The sequence below is a fragment of the Mytilus galloprovincialis genome, chromosome 3, assembly GCF_965363235.1.
Source record: "Mytilus galloprovincialis chromosome 3, xbMytGall1.hap1.1, whole genome shotgun sequence".
Lineage (NCBI taxonomy): Eukaryota > Metazoa > Mollusca > Bivalvia > Mytilida > Mytilidae > Mytilus > Mytilus galloprovincialis.
In genome coordinates, this window is record NC_134840.1 from 60,363,464 (window position 1) to 60,381,467 (window position 18,004).

Sequence of the window (18,004 nt, forward strand, 5' to 3'; positions counted from 1 at the left end):
ATGCCATGCAGGTATGCACGTTCCTTCGATAGTCAACTTTTATTCGCAAACATCATGTACAGTTACGAAATGTCCGTCACTTTTAGCTGGGACAAAAGTCTATTAGTATGATAGTCCTAGCTTTTAGACAACAACTTTTAACAGAAATATATACTTAGAATTTAGAGACAATGGCTCACGTAAAATACCTCTTGAGTTGTGTATGTTCTAATGTAATGTTTTCTTTGTATGTTTTTTTTTATGCATTTTCATTTATTATATGAACATATTTGTATGTAAAAGAAAGAGAAAACTAAATGTCTCCATGGCTTTTACCTCCATTTGTCATATTGAAAAATATTAGAATCGTGTTAAAACTGCATTGTTGACTTGTGTGTTGCAGTATTACTCCATTGACAGTTTCAATATTACTGACCCAGTGTCTTTTCAATGCTTGAGCACTTTTGTTAGATTCGTTCATGGAAGACGAAGAACTTGATTTTCTAATGTGATAATTTTCAGTCTACCATGTTATTATTACAATGCTTGAGCACTTTTGTTAAGATTCGTTCATGGAAGACGAAGAACTTGATTTTTTAATGTGATAATTTTCAGTCTACCATGTTATTATTACAATGCTTGAGCACTTTTGTTAGATTCGTTCATGGAAGACGAAGAACTTGATTTTCTAATGTGATAATTTTCAGTCTACCATGTTATTATTACAATGCTTGAGCACTTTTGTTAAGATTCGTTCATGGAAGACGAAGAACTTGATTTTTTAATGTGATAATTTTCAGTCTACCATGTTATTATTACAATGCTTGAGCACTTTTGTTAGATTCGTTCATGGAAGACGAAGAACTTGATTTTTTAATGTGATAAATGTCTACCATGTTATTATTTGTTTTTATTTTTCGGGTTATGTCAATTTCTATGGAGTTTTTGCTTTGTTTACTTTTTCTCTATCGCCAGTTTTCATATACATTTTTTGTTTCTTCTTCTTCTTGATGGACAAAAAATTATACAAATTCATAAAAAAAATATTTAAAAACAATTAAAGCGTTTGTATATACAAATTGTGATTAAAAATGTGCATTTTATGTACATGTTTTGGTTTGAATTTGTTAATTGAAGCTCGAGAGAACAGCTTCTGTAAGTCGATCTCTAAAGCTGTCAACAGTGGTGGTTTCAATAACAGTGTGTGGTAGTAGGTCCCATTGCATAATTATTCGCGGGAAATATGATCATTTGTAATGTGTCCTTTGTAGTTTGGATGTGTCTGTATGTCTGAGTATCCACCCGGTATATGGCCTGGTCGAGCTTATTCTTAATACTACTCTGGAGTTTTCAACTCAGATTGTGCCATTGATTCGGTGTTTTTTTTCCTGTGGACCATTTGTCTTGCAGGTACAAAAACATCTATAATCCGATGGAATTTTATATTGTAGGCTATCCATATTAATAGTGTTCAGTTAACCATACACAATAGTTATGCAACACAACCTCAATACACTAGCCCTGATCTGTAGTCAAGGTCTTTAAACACATACATGTACTTAGTTAAATCCCGTACACCGGTAGTTGTATTTAGGAGTGTTTTTAAATATTAATACACAAAACCACAGACATGGGCTTATTGATATCATTTCTCATACTCTGCTCTCTTGTTCTTTGGACTAACGCGGATGATGTTAAAAGGGTGTTGGTGTTTGGGGGAAATGGTCTTATTGGTGCAGCTAGCGTAAATAAAATGCTAGAATATGGGCACGATTTGACTTTAGTAACCAGAGGAAATTGGTACTGGGACACTGACGATAATATCAAACCACGGGTAAAGCATTTGAAATGTGATCGAATGAAAAGTTTAAAGGATTGCTGGAGTGCAGAACAATATGATTTTTATGATGCAATTGTAGATTTCAGTGGTTTTGATCCGTATATGATCAAGGATACATTGAAACTTTTGCAAGGTTTGTATATTTCATATTTTTACAGAGGTTCTGTTCGGATGAAAAGATCATCAATACTATTTTTGATCACATCAAAACTTGAAAACTAGTATTAATTTATTAGCTCACCTGGCCCGAAGGGCCAAGTGAGCTTTTCCCATCACTTGGCGTCCGGCGTCCGGCGTCCGTCGTCGTCCTGCGTCCGTCGTCCGGCGTTAACTTTTACAAAAATCTTCTCCTCTGAAACTACTGGGCCAAATTAAACCAAACTTGGCCACAATCATCATTGGGGTATCTAGTTTAAAAAATGTGTCCGGTGACCCAGCCAACTAACCAAGATGGCCGCCATGGCTAAAAATAGAACATAGGGGTAAAATGCAGTTTTTGGCTTATAACTCAAAAACCAAAGCATTTAGAGCAAATCTGACATGGGGTAAAATTGTTAATCAGGTCAAGATCTATCTGCCCTGAAATTTTCAGATAAATCGAACAACCCGTTGTTGGGTTGCTGCCCCTGAATTGGTAATTTTAAGAAAATTTTGCTGTTTTTGGTTATTATCTTGAATATTATTATAGATATAGATAAACTGTAAACAGCAATAATGTTCAGCAAGGTAAGATTTACAAATAAGTCAACTTGACCGAAATGGTCAGTTGACCCCTTTAGGAGTTATTGCCCTTTATAGTCAATTTTTACCCATTTTTCGTAAATCTTAGTAATCTTTTAGAAAAATCTTCTCCTCTGAAACTACTGGGCCAAATTAAACCAAACTTGGCCACAATCATCTTTTGGGTTAGTAGTTTGAAAAATGTGTCCGATGACCTGGCCATCCAACCAAGATGGCCGCCATGGCTAAAAATAGAAAATGGGGTAAAATGCAGGTTTTGGCTTATAACTCAAAACCCAAAGCATTTAGAGCAAATCTGACATGGGGTAAAATTGTTTATCAGGTCAACATTTATCTGCTCAGAAATTTTTAGATGAATCGGACAACCCGTTGTTGGGTTGCTGACCCTGAATTGTTAGTTTTAAGGAAATTTTGCTGTTTTTGGTCATTATCTTGAATATTATTATTGATAGAGATAAACTGTAAACAACAATAATGTTCAGCAAAGTAAGATTTACAAATAAGTCAACATGACCGAAATGGTCAATTGACCCCCTTAGGAGTTATTGTTCTTTATAGTCAATTTTTAACAATTTTCATAAAATTTGTAAATTTTTACTAACATTTTCCACTGAAACTAATGGGCCAAGTTCATTATAGATAGAGATAATTTTAAGCAGCAAGAATGTTCAGTAAAGTAAGATGTACAAACACATCACCATCACCAAAACACAATTTTGTCATGAATCCATCTGCTTCCTTTAATATTCACATAGACCAAGGTGAGCGACACAGGCTCTTTAGAGCCTCTAGTTTTCGTAAATCTTAGTTATATTTTACAAAAATCTTCTCCTCTGAAACTACTGGGCCAAATAAAAGCAAACTTGGCCACAATCATCATTGGGGTATCTAGTTTAAAAATTGTGTCCAGTGACCCAGCCAACCAACCAAGATGGCCGCCATGGCTAAAAATAGAACATAGGGGTAAAATGCAGTTTTGGGCTTATAACTTAAAAACCAAAGCATTTAGAGCAAATCTGACAGTGGAAAAAATTGTTTATCAAGTCCAGATCTATCTGCTCTAAAATTTTCAGATGAATTGGACAACTGGTTGTTAGGTTGCTGCCCCTGAATTGGTAATTTTAAGGAAATTTTGCTGTTTTTTGTTATTATCTTGAATACTATTATAGATAGAGATAATCTGTAAACAGCAATAATGTTCAGAAAAGTAAGATTTACAAATAAGTCAACGTGACTGAAATGGTCAATTGACCCCCTAAGGAGTTATTGTCCTTTATAGTCAATTTTTTTTAAAATTTTCATAAAATTTGTAAATTTTTACTAACATTTTCCACTGAAACTACTTGGCCAAGTTCATTATAGATAAAGATAATTGTAAGCAGCAAGAATGTTCAGTAAAGTAAGATGTACAAACACTTCACCATCACCAAAACACAATTTTTCATGAATCTATCTGCGTCCTTTGTTTAATATTCACATATACCAAGGTGAGCGACACAGGCTCTTTAGAGCCTCTAGTTTTTATGTGCACGTTATATTTGCCATGTTATATAATGAATGAACGAAGTACATATTACAAACTCTTTAAAAAAGGTTTAAAAACAAACGAGGGCTATATGCATCAAAAACTATACAAAGGACAACATTTAATACATTTTTCAAGACATACAATCTTTATCAATGTTTTCATGCAATATTTTATGCACTACAAGATGAAAAGTAAATTCAGAAACTCTCCAAGATATGCCATCAACACAAATTCAAGGCCTGTTGACCACTAGACTCATATCAGTCTGATTAAACAGATCCAGTTAATTCAAATACTGAAATAATAAAAAAAAAAAAAAAACACTGACTCATACCGCCGGTATACTAGGCTTTCATCGAGATCTTAGTTAAGTCCCAAAGATTGGTACATCTATCCTTTAATTGATATTTCTTCTAGTTATAAAGACTTGTAACCTATTCTCACATCGTACTCTGACTTGTTGTGTGTTTGTTTTTGTTTTTTTTTCTACATTGGCTAGAGGTATAGGGGAGGGTTGAGATCTCAAAAAACATGTTTAACCCCGCAGAATTTTTGCGCCCGTCCTAAGCCAGGAGCCTCTAGTCTTTGTTAGTCTTGCATGATTTTTAATTTTGTTTCTTGTATATATTTCGGAGTTAAGTATGACGTCTATAACACTGACCTAATACACATTTTTGTATAGGGGTCATCTGAAACACACCCACCGGGTGCGGGAATTTTTCGCTGCATTGAAGACCCATTGGTAGCCTTCGGCTATTGTCTGCTCTTTGGTTGGGTTGTTATCTCTTTGACACATTCTCTGTTTTCATTATCAATTTTATCTTATTTAAGTCAATGAAGAATACAGTAAACAACATTTATGAAAAATGCAAGAAATATATATACAAACATCGACCGTGCTTTATTTCTGAAAACCAAATAAATGCATAATGAAACTATACCCTATTTCACCAGACATGGTATGTTAAATAGTAGCCTTTTGCATTGACAGCGATTTACATATGTTGTATATTACACATTTGTTATAGGTTTTAGGGGGGTTGAGATCTCATGAAACAAGTTTAAACCCGCTGCATGTATGCGCCTGTCACAACTGCAAGCAAGCAGGAACCTCTAGTCTTTGTTAGTCTCGCGTGGTGTTTTTTTTTTTTTATAATTTGGGTTCCTGTGTATGTTTGAGAGTTTGTGTTGCGTCCATTTCGGTGTACTATACATTTTTGTTTATGGGCAAGCTGAAGCCCGACTTCATTGCGGGATTTTCTTGCTACGTTGAAGACACATTGATGGCTTTTGGTTGTTTTCTGCTCTTTAGTCGGATTGTTGTCTCTTTCACACATTTCCCGTTTGCATTTTCAATTCTAAAAATGTTTATTTTTTAATTGCAGGTCGAGTTGGTCGTTATGTCTACATCAGTTCTGACTCTGTTTATGAAGTCTGCACGAAAAATCATACTCGGCCAACGGTAGAGACCGATTCTGTGCGACCAGGTGACATAAAAGAGCAGGAGATTTTGAACAAAAAAGATGATTACGGACATCGAAAATTTTCAGGGGAAGAGGTTTTGGTAGAACAGAGGAAGCAAGGTGGGATGCCATACTTCTTCATCAGACTTCCTGATGTTATTGGGTCACGTGATAACACATACCGTTGGTGGATATACCAGTCATGGTTGAGATTATCGCAATACTTGGAAACAAAGATAGCTATTCCGAAAAATCTTATTAACTTCCCAATGAGCTTTGTTTATGTTGAAGACGTTGCAAATATTGTATTACAAAGTTTAAATTATGACCAAGACCTTTTAGACGAAGCATACAACTTTGCTTTTGATGAGACGCCAACGCTACCAGAAGTTCTTAAAATAATGAAAAAATATATGGACAAACTAGATATTGATATTCCAGTGGCTGACGATGAAGATGTTGTTCATTTGTTCCCGTCCGTGACAAGAGGTCCTATATGCTGTGATAAAGCAAAACATAAACTTGGCTTCAAGCCTACATCTTTCGAACAGGCAGCAAAAGAAACTGTCGAATTTTATGAACAAGCAATGTTAAGTAACAAATTTGAAAGAGAAAGATTAAGTGTATTACAAACGTTAGAAACATTTTCTCCTAATAATCCTGGAAACGTTTATATAGGACTCCGAAAGGAATATGGTTTAGATATAAAAAGTCGAGAAGAACTGTAATAGATAGGGAGAGATCCGTTTGCGCCAAAAATGCGTTCTTTTGCGCCACAACTTTTTTCTCCAATGCTACGTTTGCGACACCTGTTTTAAAATTATATGGTATCATTTGCGCCAAAAATAAAACATACGATTGCGCCAATAAGAAGAAAAATGACTACCCTCCACCTTTATTCGGACTCGGAACCGGCAGTTTACACGGAAAATGTTTCCTTTTCTGAAACATACTTTCTTCTTACTGCTGCTGCATGGGTACTTCCTAATTTAATGTGTGTGGTAGCTTGTAACTTTACTTTATTGTCCAAAAAGACAAACATTGAAGGATGAAATGCATAAAACAGTTCATAATAATTCACCGTGGAATGCTTCTGCTCCATTACTAATACGTCTTGAGGTAGATAGCGTTTCAGCCCATAGATACGGATGGTGGGAGCATAGCACTGTGTCATCAACGTTTGTGGCTGAAACATAATCAGCAAATGCTTATTATTTTCTTCTCTTTTGGCATATCTTATTTGAATATTCAGTTTTCTTCTCTCTCTGTACATGGACTGTCTACTGCATTTCAAGTCCTTACTCTCCAGATGCTCATCTTCATGGTGAAATATCTCCAATCATATGATACTTCGATATTTATGATAGATATGTGTACAGGTAAATTGGCGCAAAAGAGTTCCGATTATTGGCGCAAATGATACATTTTGAAAACAAAATTTGGCGCAAATGATACCCCTGAAAAACAGTAATTGGCGCAAAAGGATGGGGTATTCAACGTTAGCACAGTATGCAAATTAATGCTTTTATGTAAACACAAAATAGTATCAACAAAACATAAGTAATTATACCAAACATTTTGTAATGAAATTATTAATTACACTATGACTTAAATTATCAGAATTCATAAAGATTTCATAACTACCCTTTTCATGAATTTGTTGTCTTATTGATGCAATAGTTGTCTGCTTGTAACCTGAATGCATCATAGTAATATTTTGCTGGGCAAGCTCTCAGCTCATATACTGTATGTGCATTTAAACACTAGCATTGTCCTATCCATCATACATTTTACCTAGTCAAATATAGTAAGTGAGTCAAACGCTTTTATTGGTTAAAGTAGCTAGAATGTCCGGAAAAACCTTCAGCAAGACAACTGACTATCCTATGCAATTAAGATGAGTTAAACGCTTTTATTGATTGAAAAAGCCGGTGTCCCCGGGGAGACCTTCATCAAGACAAATGAGAGCCGTGGTGTAGTGGTTAGTGCATCGGACTACTAACACAAGGGTTCCTTGTTCGATTCACGTACCGGGATGACAATTTCAGGGACTGAATTTTAGACTCTCCCTCGACACCATATGCGAGTATGGTCTTGAGAAAACGATGGTAGTCCGTCGGAAGGGAACGATTAATGTCTGACCCGTGTTAAGCGAGAGCCATATCTCTTGCACGTTAAAGACACCCTTGTGGTTTTCGAAAAAGAGCAGGCTAATGCCGCTACAAGGCAGCACTTGCACCCGCAAAGTTGAAAGGGATTAATATAAGTTGCAAAACTTGTTTCCCAATCCACTATAATTATGTTTAAATTAAGACAATTGACAATCCTAGTCAATTAAGACGAGCCAAACGCTTTTATTGGTTGAAGAAGCCGAAATCGATTATTACCAGAAAGACCTGCGTCAAGACAACTGACAATGTTAGTCAATTAAGATGAGCCAAACGCTTTTATTGGTTAACGAATTAACGAAAGGAAATGCCCGACCAAACCTTCAACAAGACAAGTTCATTTAAGATGAGTAAAACACTTTTGTTGGTTAAGAAGCCACAGTGCCAGGAAAAATATTCAGCAAGACAACTGCCTATCTTAGTCAAGTAAAATGAGTCAAATGCTTTTATTAAAGAAGCTAGAATGCCTGGAAAGACCTTCAGCAAGATAACTGACAATCATAAACAATTAAGAGGAGTCGTACGCTTTATTGGTCGAAGAAGCCGGGGTACCCGGGGAGACCTTCAGAGAGACAACTGACAATCCTATTCATTTAAGACGAGTTACCGCTTTTATTAGTTGTAGAAGCTGGAATGCCAGGAAAGACATTCAGCAAGACAACTGAAAATCCTAGTCAATTAAGATGAGTTAAAAGCACCAGTCACATGCTGTGTTCGAACTCGTAACCTCCGTCTTGACTGACAAGTGATCAATAAGATGAACTAATAACAAAATTAAGCTACTGAGGCCCCAGGTTAGCCTTGATCCTAAAGGTCTTCGTCTGTATATATACTTTCAATTTTGATCAACTGCACGAGTCTTAAATTCGAAAAAAAAAATCATAGAAAAATTGTATGATTTTGTAAAAAAAAAAATTGACATATGAGAGTATGGTATTCAATTTTAAGTAAATAAGAAATCATATCTTGTTTACTTCAAATTGAATAAGATATTTCACAAAGAATTGAAGATATATGATGTACTTCAGAAAGTATTTGTTTAAATTCATAAAATATCTTGAAATTCAATAAATCTATAAACTGCTTACCATATGCTTAATGCATGTTTCCAGATTCGCAAGTTCATCAAGAACATTTAAAACCAAATAAAAAGACCCAGCAGATCATGATTTATTACAAAAACTATCAGGGGTCAATACAAACTTCCCGTTTAAGGTAACTAAACCTTAGAGAGTTGTAACCTTAGATTTGTCCCAATTTCTAAATTTATCTGTTTAAAATAGACTAAAATGTACATAATAAACTAAGATATACTAAAATTTAACTATAGTACTCATGTTAGCAAATTGATTCACAAAATATCCTGTAAACTTAATTGCTTCCAAAATTAATAGAATCAAATATCCGGTAAACTTAATTGCTACAAAAATCAATGGAAATCGTTTATTTGTTACTCCTTTTAGAATTATAACTGATTATTACTTCAACTGCAATTTAAGTAACATAAGTGCTTCTAATCCTGAAGAAAAATTCTGATACCTACTGCAAAAGACAAAATGCTACCAAACCCCAGGAATTGTCTATTGAAGAGCAATCTTTTAAATTAAAAATGTTCTACATGATAAAGCATGTTAATTGTAATTAAGGGTTTGTAGTGGTCACCCCATACATGCCAAAAAGGGACATTTCTGATATCATGTAAGTGGTCGAGATCCCCATCTCTTTCTATTTTCTGTTTTTTTTTCATGCCTAGATGATTTGAATGAAACCATGGGTAAAACCAAAGGGTCATCCCCACCCCCTGTCCTTTGGATATATTCAAATATCTTGTAAATGGTCAAGATTCTCACCCCTTAATCATATATATTCTTGTTCGTCATGTCACAAAAAGTTTAACAATATACAGGGTCAGTCCCCATGGGGCTCCAATGTTTTTGTATCTTGTAAATGATTGAGATCCCCACCCTTATACCATATATAGTCTATATAGCTAGTTTGTCATGTTATAAAATTTTTAATGATATATAGGGTCAACTACAGGGGCCCTTAACCCCCTCAATGATCTTATATCTTGTAAATGGTCGAGATCCCCACCACTAAATCATATATATTCCTGTTTGTCACTTCACAAAGACTGGAATGATATTTATTTTCAGTGACCAGGGGTAAACCCCACCCCAATTCGCTAATATCTAAATGGTTGAGATCCCCACCGTAAACCATATATATTCCTGTTTGTCATGTCAAAATGATTTGAATCATATACAGGGTTAGTCCCCAGTGATCATTCCCACCAACTGTCATTTGAATAGTGTTAGTGGTTGAGATCTCCACTCGTGAACAATAAATATTTTGCTTTGTCATGCCAAGATGATTTGAATGATATGCAAGGTTAGTCTCCAGGGGGTAATTCCCACCCCTGTCATTTAAATACATGTTTGTTCAAATATCTTGTAAGTGGTTAAGATACCTCACCAATAAGCCACATCAAATGAAATATTAAAGAAGTCCCAAGGGGTCATCCAACTCCTGTCATATGAGGATGTTCTCAACCCTTGTGAAAGAAAAATATCTGCAGCCTTAAATCGTATAATTTCTGCAAAATTAATTAAATGAATAATAGGGGTAGTCTTTATGGGGTTATACTTGAGGGGACTTTGTTTGGGAGACAGGAGCCTGTTACAATTATTTCTTGTTTTTCTTAAAATCTAGTTGGATCAAGGTCTGCTATTTTTATGAAGTTTTGCTCTAACTGCTTAAATTTTGAGATGTTGGCCAAAATACCTTTGTTCTCCATTTATAATTTATATACTAAACATACCAAGGAAACATTCACATATAAAAGTTTTTTCCCATGCTGTTCAGTAGTTTTATACCTTTTGGTCCAGGTGAGCTACTGAAAAGGAATGGTTAATTTGGATTGATTTTAAAATCTAAAGTTGAGAAAGGAAATGGGGAATGTGTCAAAGTGACAACAACCCGACCATAGAGCAGACAACAGCCGAAGGCCACCAATGGGCGAGAATTCCCGCACCCGTAGGTGTCCTTCAGCTGGCCCCTAAAAAATATGTATATATTAGTACATTGATAATGGACGTCATACTAAACTTCGAATTATACACAAGAAACTAAAATTAAAAATCATACAAGACTAACAAAGGCCAGAGGCTCCTGACTTGGGACAGGCGCAAATTATCAGCGGGGTTAAACATGTTTATGAGATCTCAACCCACCCCCCCCCCCAAATACCTCTAGCCAATGTAGAAACGTAAACGCATAACAATACGCACATTAAAATTCAGTTCAAGAGAAGTCCGAGTCCGATGTCAAAAGATGTAACAAAAGAAAATAAATAAAATGACAATAATACTTAAATAACAACAGACTACTAGCAGTTAACTGACATGCCAGCTCCAGACCTCAATTAAACTGATTGAAAGATTATGTCTTCATCATATCAATATCAGACACAATCCCTCCCGTTAGAGGTTTAGTATCATACTATCATAAAATATATGAGAAGAACATAACCCGTGTCATGCCAACAACTTTTTTTTTTTTAAATAAATGTGTTTAGTTCCGATGCAAAGACCCTATAAGTGAATCAATATTAAAGCCAAAATATGCAATCTTTAATGACCTGACAACAGTATCGTAACTATACCCCTTCTTAATAAGTCTGTTTAAAGGTTTTGTAAGCTTTTGAGGTGAATACTGACATTTTTGTGCTTTATAAAGAATATTACCATAAAAAATTGGATGTGAAATACCTAAACTAAAAAAATGTCTGCATGTTGAATTATATTTACGAATTATTTCCTTATACTGGTGATAAAATTTAGTAAATGTTTTGACCAGTTTGTGATATCGAAAACCCTGGTGTAATAAATTTTCAGTAATACATAAATTTCTCTCGTTAAAATCTAATACGTTGTTACATACACGAGCGAATTGTACAAGTTGAGATATATAAACACCATAAGATGGTGACAAGGGAACGTCACCATCTAAAAATGGATAATTAACGATATAAAATGAACAAGAGGCTGTCACAACGACAGCAAACCGGATTTATTAACATTTATTTGTGTCCTGGCAATATCACAAGAACCATTACTGATGAATGGTGAAGGTGAAAATCGTCAATATCAAATTTGACCTCCATTTTGTCATCAGTATCAACATATTAAAATTTGAAAAGCTTAGATTGAAAGGTTCATGAGTAAATGCAACAACGTGAATGGAAACGCCATTTTACGATCTTTCAAGAACCATAACTCCTGAACGGTATAAGTCAAAATCGTCATTATTGAACTTGACCTCTATTTTGTCATCAATAACAGCATATTAAAATTTCGGAAGCTTTGGTAGAACAGTTCATGCTTAAATGCACAGACACGACTGGAAACTCCATTTTTCAATCTTTCAAGAACCATAACTCCTGAACGGTAAAAGTCAAAATCATCATTATTGAACTTGACCTCCATTGTGTCATCAGTAACAACATATTAAAATTTGGGAAGCTTTGGTAGAACAGTTCATGCGTAAATGCACGGACACGACTGGAAACTCCATTTTTCAATCTTTCAAGAACCATAACTCCTGAACGGTAAAAGTCAAAATCGCCATTATTGAACTTGACCTTCGTATAGTTGTCAGTAATAACATATTAAAATTTTAAAAGCTTTGGTTGAACGGTTCATGAGTTAATGCACGGACAACATTTGATTGCCGCCCGCCCGCCCGGCCGCCCGTCGTACATTCCCACATTGTCACAAAAATCCGGTTAAAAATCATCTCTTTTATCATTCATGTTTGTATTAAGCTTCCTGTTAATGATATAGATATCAAGATCGAGGAAAGGGCACTGGTCATTGTCAGTATTAGCTTTATTTAAAGTAAGTTCAACAGGATAAATTTCTTTAGTATACATACTGAAGTCGTCATTACAAGGCCGTAACTACCCTTGAGCCTCACTAAAATTTCGACACTATTTTTTTTTTAAACACATATATAAATATAATAATCGTTTGTTGTTCTGTCTCAACCTTAATTTCTATAACTTGTCATCACTCCTTTTAAACTATTCTTCCTGGATATAACTCAGCATCTCAACGGGTGATGTTTCTCGATTACATTAACCTAGTAACGATAATCATCATGGATCTCTAGTTAAAAACAGGCTCTTGCAGAAAAAGGAAAAGTGACACTGAAGGTAAAGAAGGAATAATTCTAGTAAACTAGTTTTTTTTTTGTGAACAGAATCTGAGTATTGCATATAACTTCAGTAGAACAATCCAAAAACGATAAGTAGACTGACAAATCAAGTACTGGTCTTCGGAAAGGGGCAGTCCTGTCTGCGTATTCATTTCTCCGTTTCACCAACTTTTGACAAATCAAGTACTGGGCATCGCAAGGGGACAGTCCTGTCTGCGTATTCATTTCATGAACTTTAATCTTTCTCTTTACCGATAAATAAAATATAAATAATATGAAACATGCATGGATTAGTTTTTATCCATGTTTCTTTAACCTTAAAAATTGAAAGAATATCCCATATTCCAGTTTGATATTATTGAGGAATGGTAGAACCTTTAACACAGGATTTTGTCTTTACTTATTCGGGACTACGGAATTTCGTTTCTTTATATTCGGGGTTTCGGAATCGAACACCCCAACCCTCAACCCTAAATTTATAGATTCTGGAACTAAAATACCACCAACTATTTCCAGAAATAATTTGAAATTACGGACCTACATGTAAACGTCAAAAACTCCATTCCAATTCCCATATACCCATATCATATATACTTACTCTAGATAGAATCATATACATGTATCTTATCTCATTATATCCCTAGTTTGTCTACTCTTTGTCAGCGTAAAAGCGAGTTTAATATGTTGTAACTGCGACTGTATGGTGGTGCTTACAGGAAAGCTTAATTTCCTTTTGCAAACAAAACTGTTACTACCGATGCTGCTACCGAATTGTTGATGGAGAAGGAATTGGAAGAAGACATTGATCATTGTGTTGATGATGGTGATGATAATGTGCTACCTTTAGAAACACTGACTACCCTGAAACGACTGAAAACTTGGAAAAGAGCATGCATGAGTGGCGAGAGATTGTGCGGTCTTGCCGTGCTCCCTTCATCGCGATAAGGATATCAGCAGACCAAATTATGATTCTGAAACGATTTGACTGAACCGGCCATAGCAAACTCTGACTGAATCGATGTTTGTTCTATGTTCTGGCAGCAGACTCAAATCAGTGATATTTGGATGATTATCTAACACATAAATTAAATAAAGTTGTTAAAAATTTGGTGTAAGTAAAAGTCTTAAAATATGAAAAATTTATATAAAAAGTGTCCAAATTCAAATCATTATGAAACTCTCTAAAAATGCCTAGAATGCTGGATTTTGCACCATTCATTTCATACCCTCCAAAAAAAATTTTCGCCTCGCTTCGCTCGGCTCAATAATTTTGCCTCACTAAAATAAGATGCCTAGTTACGGCCTTGCATTATTGAGAGCCAATATATCAACCAAATATCTAAAAGTATTGTTAAATTTTTGTATCAAATGTTGTTTCGATGGGTCTTTGCTAATTTAAGTCATAAATTGTAACTCATAACAATACAAAAACAGGTCCGCAATAAGTAGTGCACAGTTAGTCCCCATTGGAATTCCAATAACTTGACGATATACAGAATCTCCAAAGCGAACAAAAATGTTATCAAGTAAAAATTCAAGCGCATATATAGTATCAAAGCATGTCCAATTGACATAGTTCTTTTGTTTATTGCTACTAAAAATGTAATTTTACTTCAAGCTGATGATGCTCCCTTAGACAAAATCACAGTTAAAGATGTTCCATTGGAGCACATAATCTAAAACATTGTACTTTTTTGGCTTTTCAAAATTTTGTTCTTGAGCATATCTGATGATGTTTTTTTCTAGAAAGTCAAGAATGATGTCTTTTCTCACAAATCATATATTAATAAAAAAAAAAGTATGAACACAATTATCACTTCCTTTAACATAATTTTCAAGCAGTGTAAGGGAGGTAATCAAGTAATCAAACAAATTGGATTACCTCCCTTACACTGCTTTTAAATTGTTTAAATTGTCCTTTAACAAAAAAAAAACCTTGTTTTCCCCCTAATTGCTTATTAATTTGATCCATTACCCCCTGTAACCATCCCTTTGTAGTATGGAAACTTGTGGTATAATTTCAGAGAGATTTATACACTTAAACACCTTAAACACAAGTTATTGACCGAAAACTACAAAAATGCTTATTTGGGCCCCTTTTTGGCCCCTCACTTATTGAAACCCCCCTTGAAGGAAGAACCCTAAAACTCAATTCCAGCCTTTCCTTTGTAGTAAGAAACCTTGTAGTATAATTTCAGAGAGATCTATACACTTAAACACAAATTGTAGTCTGTAAACTAGAAAAATTTGTAAGGGTTTCGCGGAACCCAGTGTCTCGCCTACTTTTGCTGTTAATCACACACTCAACAAAAATGATGAAAACCAGATGCTCCGCAAGGCGCAGCTTTATACGACCGCAGAGGTTGAACCCTGAACGGTTGGGGCAAGTATGGACACAACATTCAAGCTGGATTCAGCTCTAAATTTGGATTGTGATTAAATAGTTGACACAGCATAGGTTTCTGACACAGAATGAATGTGGTCTAATGAGACTTAAAATATTTTTTTTGCCTTTGCCTTTGAGCAATTCACTATGCTGTTGAATATTAATCCTCTCAAAAAAATGTTTGAAGAAATTTTCTTTTTATTTATGAAATCTGAAATGAGAAAAATTTTACCCCCCCCCCCCCCCCTTTTCCCTTTTTCCAAAACTGATCTCAATTCAAATTTCTAATGGAGTTTGCAGTTTGCAACAATAACTACTCATTTAAATACATCATAAAATATTAAAATGTAAAATAAAGTGCTTGTTATCACTGAATGGTAAAGATTGGTTGGTAGTAAAAGTGAATATACATTGTTTATTGTATAAAACAATAAAAAAAACTTCATCAGCAACATTTTATATTGGCAAATTTCCAATGAAGTTATTTACATAAAGTTATTGGCAAATAAAAATAGAAAATGACATCATAGTCATGTCTGGCAAATGTCCAACATACATTATCTAAAAACATTTTAGATAAGATAAGGAAAAAAAGCTTCATCAGCAACATTTTATATTGGCAAATTTCCAATGAAGTTATTTACATAAAGTTATTGGCAAATAAAAATAGAAAATGACATCATAGTCATGTCTGGCAAATTTCCAACATATATTATCAACTACTATTCTATACAAAGAAAGATAGTTTTTCAACTCCAATTTAAAATTAATTGCTATTGCACAATATTGTGCAATTAGATATTTCTTGCTATTGTGCAATACTGTGCAATCGAAAATTTCTTGCTATTGCACAATACTTGATATGGAATCCTGATTTGGACCAACTTGAAAACTGGGCCCATAATTAAAAATCAAAGTACATATTTAGATAAAGCATATCAAATAAGCCCAAGAATTTAATTTTTGTTAAAATCAAACTTAGTATAATTTTGGACCCTTTGGACTTTAATGTAGACCAATTTGAAAACGGGACCAAAAATTAAGAAACTACATACACAGTTAGATTTGGCATATCAAAGAACCCCAATTATTCAATTTTTGATGAAATCAAACAAAGTTTAATTTTGGATCCCGATTTGGACCAACTTGAAAACTGGACTAATAATCAACAAGAGTGCACACGCTGAAATGTCTCGCCTTCTTTACTAATCATTGATATTATGCTGATAGTCCTAAGTATAAAGCTTTATTACAACTGTCTTATAAACTTAACATTAACCAAGATAACTAAACATTGACCAATGAACCATGAAAATGAGGTCAAGGTTAGATGAACCATGCCAGGCACACATGTACAGCTAACAATGCTTCCATACAACAAATATAGTTGACCTGTTACTTATAGTTTAAGAAAAATAGACCAAAACACAAAAACTTAACACTGAGCAATGAACCGTGAAAATGAGGTCGAGGTCAAATAAAACCTACGCGACTGACATATAGATCATAAAATATTTCCATACACCAAATATAGTTGACCTATGGCATATAGAATTAGATAAAAAGACCAAAACTCAAAAACTTAATTTGACCACTCAACCATGTAAATGAGGTCAAGGTCAGATGACATCTGCCCGCTAGACATGTACACCTTACAATTATTCCATACAACAAATGTAGTAGATCTATTGCATAAAGTATGAGAAAAACCGACCAAAACACAAAAACTTAACTATAACCACTGAACCATGAAAATGAGGTCATGGTCAGATGACACCTGCCAGTTGGACATGTACACCTTACAGTCCTTCCATACACCGAATATACTAGCCCTATTGCTTATAGTATCTGAGATATGGACTTGACCACAAAAACTTAACCTTGTTCACTGATCCATGAAATGAGGTCGAGGTCAAGTGAAAACTGTCTGACGGGCATGAGGACCTTGCAAGGTACGCACATACCAAATATAATTATCCTATTACTTATAATAAGAGAGATTTCAACATTACAAAAAATCTGAACTTTTTTTTCAAGTGGTCACTGAACCATGAAAATGAGGTCAAGGACATTTGACATGTGACTGACGGAAACTTCGTAACATGAGGCATCTATATACAAAGTATGAAGCATCCAGGTCTTCAACCTTCTAAAATATAAAGCTTTAAAAAAGTTAGCTAACACCGCCGCCGCCGCCAGATCACTGTCCCTATGTCGAGCTTTCTGCAACAAAAGTTGCAGGCTCGACAAAAATCTAAGTACATTTTTAGATTCAGCATATCAAAGAACCCCAAGGATTCATTTTTTGTTAAAATCAAACTAAGTTTAATTTTGGACCCTTTGGACCTTAATGTAGACCAATTTGAAAACGGAACCAAAAGTTAAGAATCTAAATACACAATAAGATTCGGCATATCAAAGAACCCCAATTATTCAATTTTTGATGAAATCAAACAAAGTTCAATTTTGGACCCTTTGGGCCCCTTATTCCTAAACTGTTGGGACCTCAACTCCCAAAATCAATCCCAACCTTCCTTTTGTGGTCATAAACCTTGTGTTTAAATTTCATTGATTTCTATTTACTTATACTAAAGTTATTGTGCGAAAACCAAGAATAATGCCTATTTGGGCCCCTAATTCCTAAACTGTTGGAACCAAAACTCCCAAAATCAATCCCAGCCT

At 34.7% G+C, this 18,004-nt stretch overlaps 1 protein-coding gene across 1 annotated transcript; it reads left to right on the plus strand.

The window, feature by feature from the left end:
• Nucleotides 1-1,540: 1,540 nt before the first annotated feature.
• LOC143068520 (uncharacterized) lies at nt 1,541-6,803 on the plus strand. Its single transcript, XM_076242650.1, has 2 exons — nt 1,541-1,952; nt 5,474-6,803. Exons 1-2 carry the CDS (start codon nt 1,610-1,612, stop codon nt 6,277-6,279), a joined length of 1,149 nt encoding a protein of 382 aa, XP_076098765.1. The 5' UTR covers nt 1,541-1,609; the 3' UTR covers nt 6,280-6,803.
• The last annotated feature ends 11,201 nt before the right edge of the window (nt 6,804-18,004 follow it).

Coding starts and splice junctions, on each gene's coding strand:
- LOC143068520 (XM_076242650.1), top strand. CDS start 1,610: ATGGGCTTATTGATATCATTTCTCATACTCTGCTCTCTTGTTCTTTGG. Junction 1,953..5,473: donor TACATTGAAACTTTTGCAAG/GTTTGTATATTT, acceptor TTTTAATTGCAG/GTCGAGTTGGTCGTTATGTC.